At 37.8% G+C, this 19,286-nt stretch overlaps 1 protein-coding gene across 4 annotated transcripts in view; it reads left to right on the top strand.

Moving 5' to 3' along the window:
* The first annotated feature begins 481 nt into the window (after positions 1–481).
* Positions 482–19,286, top strand: part of CC2D2A (coiled-coil and C2 domain containing 2A) — a 59,854-nt gene continuing 41,049 nt past the window's right edge. The window contains exons 1-11 of one of the 4 annotated variants that reach the window (XM_082051958.1): positions 482–527; positions 765–848; positions 1,062–1,161; positions 8,608–8,696; positions 9,166–9,267; positions 11,111–11,212; positions 12,050–12,226; positions 12,403–12,556; positions 14,190–14,326; positions 15,809–15,940; positions 17,299–17,508. In XM_082051958.1, the coding sequence (XP_081908084.1) occupies positions 1,119–1,161; positions 8,608–8,696; positions 9,166–9,267; positions 11,111–11,212; positions 12,050–12,226; positions 12,403–12,556; positions 14,190–14,326; positions 15,809–15,940; positions 17,299–17,508 (1,146 nt within the window). In that variant the 5' untranslated portion in view covers positions 482–527; positions 765–848; positions 1,062–1,118. Of the gene's footprint in view, positions 528–764; positions 849–983; positions 1,162–4,444; positions 4,561–8,607; positions 8,697–9,165; positions 9,268–11,110; positions 11,213–12,049; positions 12,227–12,402; positions 12,568–14,189; positions 14,327–15,808; positions 15,941–17,298; positions 17,509–19,286 lie in introns of those variants that run through there. The other 3 variants (XM_082051960.1, XM_082051959.1, XM_082051961.1) reach the window with 3 other exon arrangements.

Below are 19,286 nucleotides of genomic sequence, written 5' to 3'. Positions count from 1 at the left end.
CACCGACCAGATGAGCCGCAGTGAAGAGTCCCAGATGATAATCATGGAGGTTAGTGTCCAGCTGAGACAAAAATGGCACATTATCATTTTTCACTGAGAGTAAAAAGAATCTTTTATATATGTAACCAAGGAAAGTGAATTAAGTAAGCCAAGAGTGTCTTGCAAGCTCTTGTTAACCCTGGATCAGGCAGTACCATTCCACTTATTGCAGGTTTGCGTAATTATTTCTGTGCAAATACATTGCAACTGCAGACACCATATACTGTGAAGTACGTATTAATGTGTATTTTTTTATCCTCATATTGATCAAACGCTTAGTTGATTATCTTCAGATTATTGGTTAATTTAGTCTAGAGTAGAATATAAAACAAAGTTATGTTTTCTCACCTATAGAAATGCTTTTGAAGTGATCGTGTTTAAACTGTGCCTTGTAATTTGACAATAAATTGCCAGAAGAAAAACGAACAAACAAAAACCACACACACACACAAAAAAATCCTCTTTGTGGTAAGAGATAAACTGTAAAGGTAAGGCAACATGCTTTAGAACTGTCAGTAAACTTTCTTGCTAACAAACAGCAGTGTGTGCTAACTTCAGTCGGTGCCAGGTCTGTAGCCTACCAAGGGCACCAGTGGCACACACGTATATAGGGAATATTGCTTAAATCGGGTATTTAGATAAGCCAGACATTACTGCCGCGGGTGCGAGGACCAGGCCAGCCTCCACCCCACAGCACAGCTCTCTCTCTTCTCTCTCTGTGAAAGGAGGAGCTCCCGGATGAGGACGCTGCCCAGGTAGAAAGGCTGAGGAGAACCCTGACCGCCCGCAGGCAAAGAAGAAAGAAACCGGTGAGCGCTCACTGCTCGCCACGGCCCGGCGCGGCAGCCGCTAGCGCGCATGCGTATCAGGCGCCGGGACCGCGTTGCGCATGCGCGCTCACTCTCGCCACCTCAGGGCCGGGGGCCCGGGGCCGGTGGCTGCAGGTGGCGGCCGCGCCTCTGCCCTGTCTCGGTTCCCCTCACTCATGCGCTGTCTCCTTCTCCCCTTCTGTCCCGCTGCAGTTGCCAGAGGCTGCCGGTCCCCCCGAGCCGCGGGCGGAGCACAGCAGCCGCGGCAGCATGGCGGCGGGCCCGTCCGGCGCTGCCCCTCCGGCCCTGCGCGGTGAGTGACGCCTGGTGACGCGGGGCTGCGGCGTCCCGTGGGCTCCGCGGCAGCCGTGTCCCGGAGCCGCAGGGGCTGTTACTGGGGCTGGGTGTTTCCACTTTGAGATCGGCTTCAGCTCGCGGGCGGGCTGCGGGGTGCGCGTGTGAGAGGAGGAGCGCGCTGGTTGCTCCTGCTCTGGAAGAGCTGCCTGGAGCGCGCGTTTCACTGGCGGTGTCTGTGTGTCTGTCCTGAGCCAAGCCAGCTCCGAGCGTTACACATGCAGAGCTATGCACTCGATAGACGTGCTCCCATGGTATTTAAATATGAATGAATAAATATGAAATGTCTTCACTTAAAATACTAACATTTCTCAAAGATGTTAGTGTAGGCATGCAGTGTTTACATCTTTGAATGTGAACCTCATACTTTGTATTTTGAGAGTTATTCACGCCTATGATGGCATATGGGCTTATTGATGGGCTGTTTTAACTGTCGTGTGAAATACAACGTAGGAGAGTACAAGAGAGTGATACAGGGGGAAGCTGTTAGAACGGAATGTCTAGTTGCAGGCTTGGAAGTAATGGAGGTTGTTGGTACTCAAAAACTAATCTCCAGTTTCTTCAGTGGAGTCTCTGCAATATTCCTGTTAAATACTTAGCATGATGTTAATGTTGTGAATCTTGCTGCATGGTTTTATGGCCTTACCTAAATAGGATACATAAAAGAACTAATTAAGAACAGTCTTAAAAAGTCATTAAAACCAAAATCCAGTGAAGTACAAATATGTTTAGTTTTTCATCAATATCGAGGTTTATAAAAATAAAATGTATGTATTGTCCTTAAACTAACTTTAGCAAAGTATGGTATTTGTTACAGACATCTACAATTTAGCATGTTTTCAGTTTTTTCAAGGTCTGTGTACTTTTCTTTTTAGGTTTTTTTTTGAGTCTCATTGTGCCAACTTGTGCTAGGAAGTGATACAGTGTTGACAGATGGAGTCCAAACAGTTTTCTGCATTGATTGCATGGGGAAATCAAGAGACACCCTCTAGTGATAGTTGTTTTCTTTTACAGAAGCTCATTTTCCAAGAATAAACACAACAGCACAGCAGTAGTCTGAGAAGAAAACTAGCCATTACTTCCCTTATGTGATAAATGTTTTGTTTTCTTAAGTTTTTTCCTCTGTTACTTGTTGCTGCTTCTGAAATCCCTGTAATTCTGCTTATTTTGTTTGATTGAAAGTACTGTGTGTGGTATTCTGAATAGACTGTATAAATTGTTTACTTAATTGCAGTTTAATTTATCCATCTGATTTTTTTAATTATATCTTAAATTATGAGAGAGACTGCACCTTGATCTGGAGTCTGCATTCATCTATCCAAAACTTATTTCATTTTTTTTCCTCTGGAATTTGGTCTTGACAGATTTATAGATAATTTAAATTTCCATTTTTTATATGTTAAGCTTTTGAATATGCCGACACTGATATTTGCTATTGTGTTGCCCAATCATAATATAAAAGCAGATTTCTTTTCAGTTCTGCACTGCCTTTACTAAGCTGATGATCTGTGCATGAATTTCTACTTATCATTGTCTTGCCAAGTGATAACTAACTACATATAAAAAAATAGTGTAATAACACCCCTGCATTTTCCAAGTAGCATTGAAAAATTTTACATAGGCTCTTTCCTTTACTGTCATGTTTTGTTTTGCTTTAGTGCCTGTGATAATGCATTGCGTTTATTCCTAGGCCTATTTGTGTTTTCGTAGTTGTCACCTTATTTGTTACATTTGTGGTGTTAAAAGCATGCACACACACACTTTTTTATGAAAAGGGAACTGTATTTTAACACAAGTGGGAAGTAGGTAATGCTGTGGAATTTATCAATTTGTGGCATCCCTCAAATACTTGGTTTTTATTTTATGCTAACATGGTTTGATCATTTTCTCATTCTGGTCCCACTATGGCAAACTTAGCTTGAAACATACCCATCAACTATTTCTTCACTTAATATTCATGACAGTCTCTGTTTGTCCCTATTAGTCTTTCAAGCATTCAGCCAGTCTCTACAATTTTTAATGCAGTCTGTTTTCAGAAATTTATTATTTTATTGTAATCTAAGTATGTGTGTGCTTAGATGCCTGTGTACCTTTATTTAATGGAAAGATTTGGCTATATGTCAGTCCGCTGCTCAGACTAATAAATATGAGTTGGAAAAGAAGAATTACTTTAAATAAAAAGCCCATGTCTGATAGTTATTCCCTTGTGAAACTATGGCAACTATAGTGTTACAAAATCTTTTTCTTCATTGTTAGCTTTTTTGAATTTGTTAGTTATTTGGCTGCAGTTTCTGGAGTTTCTTACTATGCATTTATGCAATGATTGTATCCATGAAGAATACAGAAGTGTTTCTAAGACCTATGCTGAAAGTTACCATTCCCTATTTTCTTTCAGGTAACTGATGCTTGGTCACAGCATAAATGTCTGTCTGTCTGCTTTCCCTCATTCCGGGTTTCTGCCTACTGTTCAGATTCAGGATTGGTGTCGAGGTACTTGTAGCAATTCTAGGTCTGCGTCAGTGTAGAGAGCTTTGAAGTCAAACAGTGGGTTTGGACTCCTCCAAGTACGGGTGAAATCAAGGGAGAAACTCATCAGATGACGTTTTCAGGTGCTAAGTTTGTCTTAATTTCAGTTTAACTCTACAGCACACTTATTAGATCTGCCCAAAGAAAAAATACAGAGCCATTGTAGGATAATGACACTTCCAATGCAAAATGTGGTGTGAATTTTTTTGATACAGGCCTGCAATGGTGATCCCACAAAGTAATGCTCTTGTGGATATCAGTCGTATTCTTTCACTAAAAAAATATATATTATGAAGTTGAGCACAAATTAGTTGGCTGTAGAGCCCATTCACAAAAGTAGAACAAAAGTCTGTGTACAGAGTGATGAAGTAACTTTTTTATGTTGTCCTTTTTACAAGGAACCGCAGGATCCCACAATAATTGCTGCATTGAATTAATTTTAGTGCAACTGTTAAAGCCTTAAAATATTTTTCATTATGTATAGAAAGGATAATTCACCTGTTGTTGCAAGGAACTGATTAATTCAATAACAATTTTGTGTACAGAGCATTGGCTCTTGATGCTTTAAGAGGTGCTTAAAGTAGTGGCAGATTGTTTCTGCACTAATTTTGCATGTTTATGCAGTTCACTTTAACCTGGTTTGTCTGGAAATGTTTACAAGCAATTGTCAAGTATTTTGAAAGATCAAAAACAAATTCTAATCTGTTGCTTTCTAGTTTTCATTTATCAGAATGGAACTGAAATGAAATATTTGCTCCAATGAATATGTTTGTTACATGCTAACTGAACAGAATACAAGGGTAGAAAAATGTCACAGACGGGAAATCAAAAGGTAACTTAGACTAACTTCTCCCCATAAGTTATTTCATCTCCATTTAGGTCTTGATAACTGGTTTTGACGAGGTTTTGTTGGTTCGTTGTTTGTTTAGTTGGCGTTGTTGTTGTTGCTGTTTTTCTGTTGTTGTTTTGTTCGTTTGTTTTAACTTGAAATCTTTCACCAGTGAAAGTTCCGTAACTATTTAAAGGGCTTAATTGTGATGGAAGGATACCCTGATAATTAAAAAGCATTTCCAGTGTGTAACCACCTTATTGCAATTGAAGTCCATCATTTCCATATCCAGCAGAGACAGGGAGCCCTTCTGTGTGCAACAACTTTTGTGGACTTAATGTTGTAAAAGATGTTGAATTCTTCCTCCATTCCAAAAGCTCTTCAAATTCAGTTTTTGAGCAAATGTGACTTCTGACAGTTCTTGCCTGCATGTTTGATACACAGATAAACATTATTCCATCATTCAAACCATTAATGAGTGTTTTAAAGGCATTAGATTGAGGCAGACCTTGAAAAATACCTACTCAGTATGGGGTTTGAATTTATTAACTGTTTCTTGCTTAACTTTTTAAATGTGGTTTACCAGTGCCTTCTTCCCCATACCTCTCCTCCATCATTTCATCAAACTATTTCCTACTGAGAGATGCTTTCTGTAAGACAGGCTCAAAAGCTGAGATATGTGCTTTTTCCATTAATCACAAGAATGGATAGAATATATGTTGAAGACCATTAAATTAGCTTGATAGGTCCTTGATCTAGGCCCTCCATTGCTTATTATTTTACCATCTTTCAAATATTTACAGATAGGCTCAGTCTTTTTGTAGAGTTGAAGTTAGACTGACTTGTGTATGCTTCTGCATATACATATGCTTCTGCAGTTCACTCTTTCCCATTCCTTAAAAAAAGGCAATTGGCCAGGATTTTGTAATTTGCCTGTTCTCCGTTGCTTCTCAGAATCACTGCCAGTTCCAATTTTGGTGCAGCCAGTTTGCTATTGGATAACCTGCAATGATGATTTTTAATTAGCTCAATCTGATGAATATTTATCTAAATCGTGTTTTCTGTTTTCTCATTAATGCTTACGCTGTTCTTCCTCATACTGCATTCCTTGTTAGAAAAGAAAATGCAAATAAGCCTTTCTGTGTGTCACATCTTAGTGTCTCTACTGAGTACTTGCTTATTTCTGTCTCTAGGATTCCTCTTGGTAAGGAAGTGGTTGTGGGATGCTTGCTTTTCTCTTAGGTGTCTCATGCTAGTGGTATTAACTTTGTGCCTTGTTCTTTCTTTTGAAAGTTTCTGAATACAGGGAATGTTTAATTTTACAAATATAAGCAGTAAATTGTGTAATTTGAAAAGATTAGGATTCTCCCAAATCTTTCAATGTTTCTGAGTAGATACAGTATTAGTGGTTTTATCATAATGTATTTTTCTGTTCTAAACGACAGTGGAGTAAGGTCATCCTAGAAATTAGATTGTACTTTGACTTTGGTATAGTAGATAACCTTTAAATGTCTAAGTTGTATATTCAACATACGGTATCTTCTGCCACAAGTAAAGCTCTTGGAATAATATTGAACCAGACATAATGTGATATATGTTGTGTGACATTACCACTGCTAAGACCTTACCCTTTGCTGTTTTATCTCCTTTTCATGAGTTTAATGCCTTCTATAAAGCTGAAACCACCCTTTACTTAGACCTTGGCAAACAATGTTCTTTCGTAAGGGCAAAGAGCAAATCAGTGTTTGGCTCAAAGAACTCACAAGTAATATAATTCTGTAAGTGGCGATAACTAGAAAAATTATTTACCTAGAATGTTGTGTGTTCGCTGATAAAAAATTAAAGAAACAAAAAAGGCCATGCCCCACAAAGCACATGTGTAAAAGATCTCCAATTTTCTCTTGCTGATCATCTTACAGTTGTTCTAGTAAAACAGGTGGTGTGTTCTTTGTGGAATGATGATGCTCCTTTACGAAGTAAAAGCTAGTTACAAAAGTTCAGGAGAAAAAAAAAATCTGAAGATTCAACATATAAGAAGGGATGTAAAGCATTTATCTTTGAAAATTTAATATTGTATATATCAGTCAAAGTTTCAGTAAGCTCCTGAGAATTTTCAGGTGAACTCAAGGACTCCAGTGACACTGGGGAAGTCTGTGCTCCATTACCTCCTTGGGCATCAAGGTGAGGCTGACCAGCCCATAGTTTCCCAGATTCTCTTCCTTGAAGAGTGATGTTTGCTCACTTCTAGTCATCAGGAAGCTTCCTTGATCATCACCACAATCTTTTAAAGATAATTTGAGGGTGACTTTGAGGTGACATTGACCAGCTCCCTTGGCACTCATGGGAGCATCCCATTAGGATCCATGGATTTGTGTATGCCTGGTTTGTTTAAATATGGTCTTACTTGATCCTCGTCTACTGAAGGTAAGTTTTTGCTGCCCCAGGCTTTTCCGCTGGCCTCTGATGTCATAGCGAGACCTCTCTCTGTGATTTTTTTCAACACTCTTGGGAACCTGGAGAGGTCCCAGATGTCTGGAAGCTGGCAAGCTTTGTCCCAATCTACAAGAAGGGCAACAGGGATGACCTTGGCAACTACAGGCCTCTCAGCCTCACTTTTGTTCCTGGCAAAATCATGGATAAGATGGTTCTGGGAGTTATCAAAAAACATGGGAACGACAACGCAGTCATTGTTCCCAGCCAGCACAGGTTCATGAGGGGAAAGTCTTGCTTGACCAACTTAATTTCATTCTGTGACAAGGTTACCCACCTAGTTGACCAAGGGAAGCCTGTTGATGTGATCGTTTTGGATTTCAGTAAAGCCTTTGGTACTGTCTCTCACAAGATGTCCATCACACAGCTGGGTAAACACACAGTCCAGTGGGTGAGCAATTGGCTGATGGGCCAGGCTCAAAGCGTTCTAGTTAATGGGGTTATGGCGGGCTGGTGACCAGTCACTAGTGGGGTTCCAGAGGGATCCATCTGAGGGCCAGCACTCTTCAATGTCTTTATAAATTACTTAGGACTTGAGGGATTGCTTAGTAAGTTTGCTGATGACACAAAACTGGGGTGAGCTGTCAACAGTCTTGAGGGCAGAGAGGCCCTGCAGAGTGATCTGGACAAGTTGGAGAAATGGGCAATCGCCAGATGCATGGAGTTCAACAAGGGCAAGTGCTGGATTTTGCACCTGAGACACAGCAACCCTGGCTGTACGTAAAAACTGAGGGATGAGATGCTAGAAAGCAGCTTCATGGAGAGGGATCTGAGGGTTCTGGTTGATGGCAAGTTGAACATGAGCCAGCAGTGTCCCTGGCAGCCAAGAGGGCCAACTGTGTCCTGGGTGCATCAAGCACAGCATTGCCAGCTGGGCAAGGGAGGTGATTGTCCCACTCTGTTCCGCACTGGTGCGGCCTCATCTGGAGCACTGTATGCAGGTCTGGACGCCAGAGGATAAAAAGATATTAAGCTACTGGAGAGTGTCCAGAAGAGGGCTGCAAAGCTGGTGAAGGGTTTGGAGGAGAAGCCATATGAGGAGCAGCTAAAGTCACTTGGTTTGTTCAGCCTGGAGGAGACTGAGAGGAAACCTCATCTCAGTCTACAGCTTCCTCACAAGGGGAGGAGGAGGGACAGGTGCCGAACTCTTCTCTTTAGTGACCAATGACAGAATCCGAGGAAATGGCAGGAAGATGTGTCAGGGAAGGTTTAGGCTAGACATTAGGAAAAGGTTCTTCGCCCAGAGGGTGGTGGAGCACTGGAACAGCTTATAAAATGCCATGCAATTCGTTACATATTTTTAATACATAAAAAGTGTTTATATGCTTTACATACTGTGAATGACCTTAAGTAATGAAGGGTAGATCCATGCAGCTAAAGGCATTTAAGTGATATACTATAAAGTCTGAATTAAAATAAATGTGTCATTCTTTCACATTTTTTCATGCATGTTCTTGCTGTTGGAACATGGGACTCTGTATTTTATATATGGTTTTACTTTACATAATTTTAAGTTTCTTTCAGAAAATACTTAATTTAAACATGTTTTCTCTGTTTCAGAGCTGCCACCTCTTCCTCCTATATCAAGGACAGCCTCGGCAGAATTTTCTTTTAGGGAAAAAATGAGAGAGAAACGAAAAGCAGCAAGGGTAAGATTCCTTCAGAAGTCCTGTTTGGTTGACTTTAGTCATTTTGCTTGCTTAGTGCTTTTTTGATTTCTAATGCCAAAATAATACTTGGTTCATCAGTACAGTTATTTTCCGGTGCATTTCTATTGCTGTATTTTTTTCTAAAGTTTATGTTTAATTTGTTTGTAATAATATAAAAGTTAACGTTGTTTTATAATACAAATTACACAATCATTACAGGATCCTTCTGTGTTTTTGTCAAAAATTTCTTACACTGTTTTGAAGTCAGTGGATTTCCTTGTAAGTTTACTCTGCAGTTTAATAAGAGTATTAACATCTAGGTCTGTAAAATAACTTAAGCTGATTATATAGTTAAAAGATTCTATCCCTTATACAAACATGCGTAAGTTGTTGAGTTCCTGGGAGTTACTGTAGCTTTGGTCTTACTCTAGTTCTGTTATAGCTAAGCAGGTTTTTTTTGTTTGCTTAGTCAAAAGCAGAAATTACTTTATTGCAAGAAGACCCCAGTCCACGACCAAGGCATTTAAAAAGCATCAGAGAAAGGAAAACAGAAGTCAAAGTGGATAATGTGGTAAGAAGGCCCATTGGGTCTTGCTATTCTGATAATCGGGAAGTGAATGTGCAACATGAAATAAATCAAAGACTACACATAGTCTTGAAGATCAATTTCATTTATTTTAATTGGGTCAAATTATACTATTGTTTGAATTAGTAAGCACAAAGGAACCTTTCTGATTATTGCTTTTAATGTAATATATTTAACAACAATTACTTGCTTTCATTATAATATAGACATGTGAAACTTCTGTCATTTACAGGTTCATGATCTGTTGCTTAAGATCCCCTGACATATTTAGAGATTACTGTAACAGAGGACCGCTGTATTATAGCTTTATATAAACTTGCACAGTATAATTGCTAAGGGCTCGGTATTAACTTTGTCATTGTACTGTATTATATTTCCTTGTTACTGTTTTATATTGGTTTTTTATTATAAACTTGTTAGCAAATGAATTTTGTATTAAAATAAAAGGCTACGTCTATACGGATTTTGCACCCAGATATTCTTCAGAATTCACAAAGAGATTACTTGCCTGTAGAAAATGTGTTTCAAAAAATGTGTATGCCAAGGGAATAACTGCATGTCGCAATAGCATTTTTATCTGGGATTCCAAACAATATGAATCAGCCTGGCTAAATTGCTGATCTAGGGGAGAATTACCTATTCATGTAGGTTGTGAAGACGGTTTTGGCAGTGTTTTCTTATAAAAAGTAATTGCCATAGCTTTCAGTGGAAGTAGTATTGTTTTAATATGTTTGTGTTAGGAAAATGTGGAAGTGATGCCCTTATTAAAGTTGGTTATTAGTTTTATTTAAAGTGTATCTGAAACCTTCCACATGTTGGTCTTGGTTCTTGTTCTTACACATGTATGAAGTATTGTTTTATTGTTAAACAAACAGCCATTAGATTGCCAGGATTTGAGGTTTTCTTTTTGCTGTTATTATTTTGAAGTTTAGGTTGAGTAGAAGTAAACTTGATAAATATCTTCCTTTGATCTAAGAATTCAGGCCACAAGGAGGAAAAACAGATAGAATGTTATGTTTATGTTGACTGGGCCTGATGAAGATCACTTTGAAGCACTTAAATTAACTTGCTGAAGCAGCCTCAGATCTGGTAATATTTAGGGTGATCTATGTGAAGGGACAGATAAGGCTTCAGAAAACTGGAATTGGATAACTGTGCTAGCTTCTTTCTTGAAAAGGTAGCAGAGTATCATCCATGGAGTTTTAGAGTAGCCTAGCAATAATTGTTTGAGAGAGAACAAAATAAATAATCATGTGTGTATTTAAGCACCCAAGCAAAGGACACCACCTTTTTCAAATAATACCAAATAGATTTCTCCTGATTGCAGCAGGGACCGTATGAGGAGGTGGCATTAGCTCTGTGATTCCCTTCCCTGCTCAGCAGCCCCCTTGCCACTGCCCAACCTGTGCTGTCTGTCAGCCTCCTGTTTGTAAATGGGAAGATTTCACATTGCTAACCCATCTCTCCCCCTTGCGGAGATTAGCATGTGGTGGCTTGTGTTCGGGAGTGCGGAAACAATGATCTTAGCAGTGAAGAAATTAAGCTGGCGTTTATGCAGTGAACCATTTCTTGATACTCTGGAGTCTATTTCTTGACTCAAAGGAGAAAGGAGTTCAGTAATAATAGATGTACCCTTTTAAAACAAATATAAAATCAGTATAAGTGTTACCCCAGTGACTGTTTCTTTTTTGTTGTGTGTTTTTTTTTGTTTTTTTTTGTTTGTATTTTTCCTGTGCAAATATGATATCTAATCTCTGTATTCAGCTATTTGTCTTTTTTTAATGGATCAGTAAACGTATGCGGTAACTTATTTATATATTTTTTGCAGTCTGATAATGATAAACCTAGGAAGATGCAAGAGGATGAATCCCACTTATCATCAACAATTAAGTTTCGTGATTCTGTAAAAAAGCTTAAGCAAAAGTCAACAGTAAGTACGAATTCCTTCATTTCAATAATTGATACTAATTTCATTTAAACTTTATATAGCTTCATGATTCTATTTGAAGAAGCAGACAGAATTCAGTCTTAAGCACTGGACAAAATTTTATTTAATTTAGAAATTCACAAACAGTAAATGCTAACAATTGAAGTATAAAAAGGGAGCCTTCGTCAAATGCAAGAATGGCTTTAGGTCATTTGATTTAAAAAAAATCAAGTAAATCTATCTGGACACAATTACTGGAGTTTGGAGGAAAAATGTTTCTTCTGTTTAAATCCTTTTTATTGAATGCCACCAATGGGCAGTTAAAGCAAGTTACAGATTAGTATATTGATATTTATTAGCCACAAAATCATACTGTTAATTTTTTTTTTAGAGGATTCATCCTAACACTAAAGGGGCCTGGGTCCTTAGGACACAAAATACTATTAGAAATTTCTGTCGTTCACCTGGCTATGTGCATTATGATCAGAATTTAAACTTTGGCATTTCTCGTTCAGAAATTGTGTATATTTAAAACAATAAGCTTGTTAAAATTAAGGCTGGGAACTTTTTTTTTTTCAATAAAACATTGCAAGAAGTATTTAAAGAAATAATAGTATAGCAATAGAGAAAGTTTTGTGTATTAATTTAAAAATTTTAAAAATTAACTTAAATTTTTTCATCAGCTTCAGCATTTGAGTGAGTTATCTTTGAGTTAAAATAATTATCCTGTGAAAAGTGTTTATGCATGCTGTTATTGCTATTATTAATGGAGAGATAATTTCACTTGCCCTAAATCTCTTATAAATGTCATATTAAAGTATCTTTGTCTTGTTTTCTTAGATCCAGAATGATTTTCCTTCTGCTGAAGAAGCATATAATTTCTTTACCTTCAATTTTGATCCTGAACCAGAGAGTATCAAGGCTGGAGCAAAGAAAAGGAATGAATTAAATGAAGAAGAGGAGGCAGAAGAAGAATGTATAGAAACCCATGAGGTTGAACAAGAGGAGGGTGAAACGGTGTGAGCCATAGAATAAAAGTTCATATTTTTATTCAGACTTCTTGAATTACTTTTAATAAACTAATACAAAATGGCAATTTTTGTTTCCTTAAAGAGTTCTGAAAGTATACTTTCTAAAAATCTCCATTTTAAGAAACAGACCAACTAACAGTGACATTTGCACATAAACTATAGGATGAAGATGTACGCCTAGTGAAAGATGATGACTTACTCATTGTAGGGCAGACAGCTGAAGATCTTATAGTAATGAAACCTGCTGTTTGTGAAAGCTACTCCGAGCAACTGAAAAAGGAAAAAGAATTTCTCTTCACTCCCAGCAAGCTAGCAGGTATGAAGATTGTGCGTATCCGTTTTGTTCCTGGATTCTGCATAGCATGGCACCCTTTGATCTGCTGAAAAATCTTGTATCACACTGTCTCTGGCAGTAGAGATATTTAATTGTGGTTCTCTGACACTGATCATCCAGTTAAGTCTGAGAATGTCTGACAAAGTGGATTACCTAGGAACACGCACACCTCAGCAGGCCACCAGCTGCTACGCTAGCAAGTGAGCTCAAGGCACATCAGTTGCTCTGGTGCAATTAGGTTGTTGCTCTCTATAGTAAATGCAAGATGACTGGTCCCTCCTGCACTGGGGTTTAGCTGTTACTTTAACATATGCAACAGCTTAGCTGATACACACATTTAGGTACTACCCCGTTTCCCCAAAAATAAGAACGAGCCTGAAAATAAGCCCTAGCGTGATTTTTTCTGGATTTTTGAGGATGCTCAAAATATAAGCCCTACTCCAAAAATAAGCCCTAGTTACAGTTCATAAAAAAGTCAATTTAAATAGTGTCCAGGTAGCTATACATGTAAAAAAGTAATACGTTTTGGAGCAAAAAATAATATATGACCCTGTCTTATTTTCAGGTAAACAGGGTAAGAGTGGCTTATGCATTATACATTGTAACTTATGCCACTTCTTCACTTGGCCACATCTGCAATTTTCTCCATGTGGCAAGTTTGTCAAGATTCATGGAAGTATTATAAGTATTTTTGTGATTCAAGGGGCCCTTTTCTGAAAAATCTGATTTTGTGAATTGGAAATAGTCAACATTGATCATGTCTGTGACCTTTTTGCCTTATTCCTGTAGAGCTGCAAAGTCCTAAAAATTTGCTTTATAATATCACTTGCTATTTAATATTTGAAGTAGAAGAAACAAAAATGAGTCTCTGGGTGGTCTGTACCAGAATGGTATCAGCATAGTTTGCAGTGCAATGTCAAAATATTTGGCATTGGTTGCCTCTGATTTTTTTGTGTCTTGTGGCTTAGTTCTCACTGCTTCTGATGTGGTCCACTGTGTTCTGATTTAGGGGATAACTTTTATTGTAACCTTCAGTATAATCTCTTTCTGATTTGAGGTTGCTGCTTGAAAAACACTGAGCCCATACGCACTAGTGAAATAATCCTGCAGGCAGGCTTTACGGAATTCTGCCTCCTGTTATTGGGCTAACATGACTTTTTAGGCATCTTCTGTATTTTGTACAGGAGTAGTTTAAGCGAACTAGTAATAGTAGCTCTGATTAATCTTGGTTAAAGTGTCACTTTACATGGGAAAGGCTTAGAAACGTTTCTCCAGTCAGTTGTTGCTGCTAAAGGGTTTTTACACTGTTACACAGGTAACCATTAAAACTAAACTCCACTAAGTTATTTGAAGTATTTTTTTGTGAGGAAATGTTTAGTTATCTATTAAGAAGACTTAGATAGATTTGGACTGTGGATGTGACCCCATTTAAGAAAAGGACCTGTTTTCATTATGTGTTTATTTCTTTTTTTCTTAATTATGAAAATCTTTCTGACAGCATGCTTAATACACAGTGCCATTTGTTTTAAGAATGGCACAGGCTCTTAGAGAATTAGTAAACTAGAACTACAGTTATAAGATATTTTACATGCTTTTCTATTTAATTTCTCATTAGTGCCCACTTCTGAGAAGATGCCTGAAAACATGCAGCCTAGATACCTTGAGGATGAGGGTATTTACACAGGAGAAAGGCCCTTCGTATCACAGTCTAATCAGAATATTTTAGAAAACAGAATACTCAGACAGGAGAAAGTGAGTCGCCACTGCCTTCTTACTTTTTAAAATCCTTTATCAGTGTTTTATTTTGTTATAGTTGAATAGATAGATAGTCACGGCAATATGAAGCTTTCATCTTTAAAATGTTTATCAGTATCAGGTGTCAGGAAATGTGGATTTTTGTAGGAGTGTGTTTTAGTCTATCTTAATAGTCAGAGCACCAGACTAGGTCTTGAAAACTGGTGTCTTTTCCTGGCTGTGTTCATAGTCTGCTGGGGAACAAATGACCTCCCTTGGCTGTGCCAGAGTTTAGTTGCCACTACAGTAGGGGTAATTATACTCTACTTTTTTTAGAAAATGCTGTGGGAGCTAGTGGTATGTATAAAGATGTATGCAAGAGCTGGGTACTGTTGTTATTTATTAGAAGATCAAAACAAATGAAAGCAATGTGGAATGGCTGTTTTCTGTGTCCACTGAAGATAATATGAAGTTAAAGATTTGTAGAAATTTACGAATCAGGCTGTAAGGTTAATTAAATGTTGGTATGGATGTTTTAGAATCCTTTTAGATTTTTAAGAATACCTTCTGGAAACACCCATGATATATTTTTATCCTGCTATCTTATCCTCCTATCCTCCTAAGGCGTATAGATTTAAGCTATTATACATCAGTTGCCCTTTATATTTTATTATGATTCTATGAATTCTCCATGGGCTAGCAGAGGTCCTTTTGTGAATCAAATTGGGAATATTTGGATCTGAAGTTTTTGACTGGCCAGCATCAGTCCAGTTAGTTTTCTGTTTTGCTTCGCCATGTTACCACATCAATGTTTGGTTCTAGGGTCAGCTGAAACCAACTATGGGAATAAGAGGCAGACCAGCACCTTTCAGTAGCTGTGCTGGTTTAAACTATTCTGGAATCCAGGTCATGAGAGCAGAGGGGGATGAATTAGGAATTAAGACAACATTTAACATGTGAAGCCATAGATAGCAATTGGTGTATAAGATACTTGGATTATCTGCTTTCATATATACTGTTTAATTAGTTCCGATTGTGGACTAGGAGAGTTGAGAGATGCTTTGATAAGTGATCTCTGATCTCTCTGAGCTGCCATTTAGCTCTGATTCTTTGCTTTATGATTTTTATAATCCAATTTGAAGATGTGAGTTGCAGTCTTGTGTAAAATATTACAATTTTTTCCATTTTAGTGATTTAAGAACACATGGCATTCAAATATGATGTGGGTTTTTTTTTCTTTCAAATCTGTAACACTGAATATTGAAGGAAAAAATTCAGTATATTTGAAGTTAAACAAGGTCTTGGTCTTTTGATTTCAAAACATACCTACAGTGTATTTGAAGATTTCATTCTGATGTCTTAGAAGAGTTTTGATTAATTCAATCTCAAACAATTCATAGTCACCTTTTCTTCCATAATTGCTTTTCATAAGAATTATAATTTTGCAAGTTGTTTCTGTATAAAGTAAGAAACAAGATAAATTTGTGTTTTTATTTGTAGGGGAAAGAGTGGTTTGGTGATGATGGCAAAATCTTAGCATTGCCTAATCCAATCAAACAGTCTTCTACTAGGCCTCCAATATTCTCATCAGAAGAAGGCATTGCACCAGAACTTGAAACAGTGTATAGAAAGGTAGGCATATGTTATGTATGTGGTTCCTGAGACCCAATATCCCAGTTCTTTGGCATCAGAAACCCTGGTGAGCTGAAGGGTTTTGTGCTAAGAACCGTGATTACTGACTGCTTTTGGGGGCTCCACAACTGGTCTTTAAATGTGCTCTACTTTTTCAAGTATATTCCACCTGTATTTTTCTGTAAAAATAATGCATACAAAAGGATGAAGAGTGTAGCTGGTACTGCTGGTTGAAATAGAAAAGTGATGGTCTATAACAGACTACTTCAAGTCTGTGACTCACTAAGGTCTCTGTGAGGCACCCTTGGATATTCTCATGCTAAAGGAGGGTAGTTCCTATGTTAGTGTATCTGTAGAGGTCCTCGTGATGGAAGCTGGTGGACAGACTTGGTGATCAAGTTAGAGGTGAATAATAGAAGGGCATGTGGCGGATGGTTATGTTACAGTGATGAAACTCCTCCAAATTAAGTCTTTACATGCAGTTTGCTCATGTAGAAAGCAACTGATTTTGAGTCATGTTGCATCAGTCCAGATTTTTAGTTCTGTTTTGTTTGCTTGTTTTTCTCTCAACCACAGCATACCTATCCTGGCAAATCGCAGTTGCAGTGTGCAGTCAATACAAATCAATATGAGTTTGTTAAAACTACACAGCAAGTTTTAAGCAAGCTTTAATTGTTGTGCTTGCTAGCACTCTATTGCCCCCTTGGAAAAATGTGACTTTTTAGGCTTTAGAATAAATTGCTCTTTCGAGACACACAAGTGTTTCTGTCTGCTGCTGTTGAGGCAGATTTGAATTCTGTCCTTTAATTGGTGCTGGTTACAAGTACACAATATTCAGGGTGCATCCAGTATCACAGATCTGTGCAGGGTGTTTCTGCATACAGGAAAAGAGTTTGCAGCTTAGATCTTAGTAGATGGGGAAGCAAAGAATATATTTTTCTCTTCTGTACAGTCCAAAAAGTCTAGAAGGAAAGCTGCTCTCCGAGAGCTGGCCTGTTTATCTTAGAGCTCAGTTCTAAGAGGAAATAAAGTGATTCTAAACAAACAGGTAAAAAGAGAACTAGCAGACTTTTTCCAATTAAGCGTCGTTGTCTTCTTTGCTCAGCAAAACCTGCAGTATAGGCAGATGGCTTCCTATTTCAGTCACATATAGGCTATCAGAATTCTGTTGTGTAAAATACTCGCTGTGGTTTCATGCCACCCACTTGTCAAAGCAAAGCGGTTACCACAGAAGTCTTTATAGTTTAAGACTCAGTAGTTAGATGTAGGCAGTGCTAAATCTAAATGGGTCATTTCCTCTTTGCAAGATAGTTTTGTCAGGGCTTGTAAATCCATTTTATTCTTTTTTTTTCTTTCAGGCAATAAAAATGACTGCTGCCAATCAGTATCTTCTTGGACCTGGAGATTTTCAGGGACCGTTTCAATTGGATATTGATATTTCTGGACTGATATTCACCCATCATCCCTGTTTTAGCCGTGAGCATGTGTTAGCAGCTAAATTGGCTCAGTTATATGATCAGTATTTAGCAAGAAAACAGAAGAATCTTACCAAACTGCTCACAGACAAGGTATTTCCATTGTGTCGCCACAGCTTATTGAGATAATGATGTGACAGTTTAAGGTAAAAGCTGAATTTGTTTCTTCAGCGTGGAGTGATGAAATTCTAATTGTATGTAATGAATGGCACATTGTCAGAAGATAAAAACGTAGGTTTTTCGTCTAGGTTGCTGTGTGTTCAGAGTAGAGCTGCATTTTTAAGATTGTGGATTTATTTCATCTTCTATTTAAAATGAACTCTGCAGGTTCTGAGGTAAAGGAAATGTAAGTGTTACAATACAATAACATTTATGTAGTATTCCTTAGAGTATCCAAAATGTTTTCCAGTGAATGAGAGATAAGACTTCACAGGATTGTTTGCAGCGGCTCTGACAGGCAGACAGCAAAGGCCAGTATTTGAGGATGGAGGGAACTTAGTGAAGTTTAGTTTCAGTTGTCAACTAAAAGGAAGCAGTTTAATTTCACCGAATTCTACAAAAATTGATGGCCCATTTCCAGGTATATAACTGTGACAGATGTTGTGTTTTAAGTGTATAGTTGTCACATTTACTATGTCACTCTTGTGACATAGCAAAACCCTTGGCCGAACATACTCTTCTGTTCTTGGCTCTGTTACTGACCTGCTGGTTCACCTTGGCTGGGCTGCTTGCGCTCTGTGAACCATTATCTTCCTCCATCTGTACAAGGGGAGTAATGGTAGTGTTATCTGGTGTAAATTTGTACATGTCCATTAGGCATCGTTAGTACAATTTTAATGTCAGAGTGCAAAATAATGTTTTTAAAGCCATTTTAAAAGGCTTTTGAAATCTGAAAGGACAAGAATTCTTTAGAAATGTGAGGTAAATATTGTGATATGACTAGCTCTTTGTGGTAGGGCTGGTCTGTTACAAATCAGTTTGATTATTAAGTGCATGGATATAAATTCAGATTTCCATAAATTAAAGGTGATGATTCTCTACCTTAAAGGGCTACAATAAGAGAAAAATAATAATTGTATGCAAAGTCATTTTTATATTTTTATATTACTGTAGTGACAGTTGATAGGTGCTATACAGATACTTCCAAATTTTTGGCATAAAACAATAGATTATAGTTCTAATGCTGGGCAAATAATTCTTACAATGTCTCAAAGTAATTCTTTGGTATATACTTTAGTCTGTCATTACTTTTTAAGGATTTGGTTTAGTTTTTCATGAAACAGCGAAACAGGACATTTGGGTTCTCCATACCTGCATTACAGCAACCTGTGTGTGGAAGGGATTTCCTGAGTGTTTCCACAATACTTTGCTGATATTGTAGGCAACTGCATAATGTATTTTTTCATGAACAGATTTTAACAGGGATTTTAGTCACCGTTCTGCTACTGATAGGCAGTTTTAAAACCTGTCTCCTCTTAACAGTCATTATTCAATGGTCAGATTGTTGCAGCCAAATTGTTCTTAGGCCTAAAGAACTCTTCCTCAACAACTTTTCCCTTCCCTCCCTGCTATGTCCTAGTGGACCTCTCCACTTCTGATGCTTGTTGTTCGTATCTTGAAATATATCACCTTTCAGTTCTCATTTTGGTAGGCTAAAGAAACTGCACTTTCCATCTCCTTTTTTAAAACATGCTCCCCATGCCACAGATGATACTCACAGCTTTCCATCTGTTCAGTTATTCTTTCTTTCAACGTTGTTTTTTTAATACCAGTGAGTTTCATTTTGTGGTTGCGCATGTATGTTTTCAACTGTATGCTTCCTGCGCTCCTGTTACATTGTCTCTCCAGTTTGATAGATTGTTTAAAAAAAT

This window comes from Streptopelia decaocto, assembly GCF_964273445.1.
Source record: "Streptopelia decaocto genome assembly, chromosome: 4".
NCBI lineage: Eukaryota > Metazoa > Chordata > Aves > Columbiformes > Columbidae > Streptopelia > Streptopelia decaocto.
Note: the sequence above shows the minus strand (reverse complement) of the source record. Positions and strands in the feature narration are given on the sequence as shown.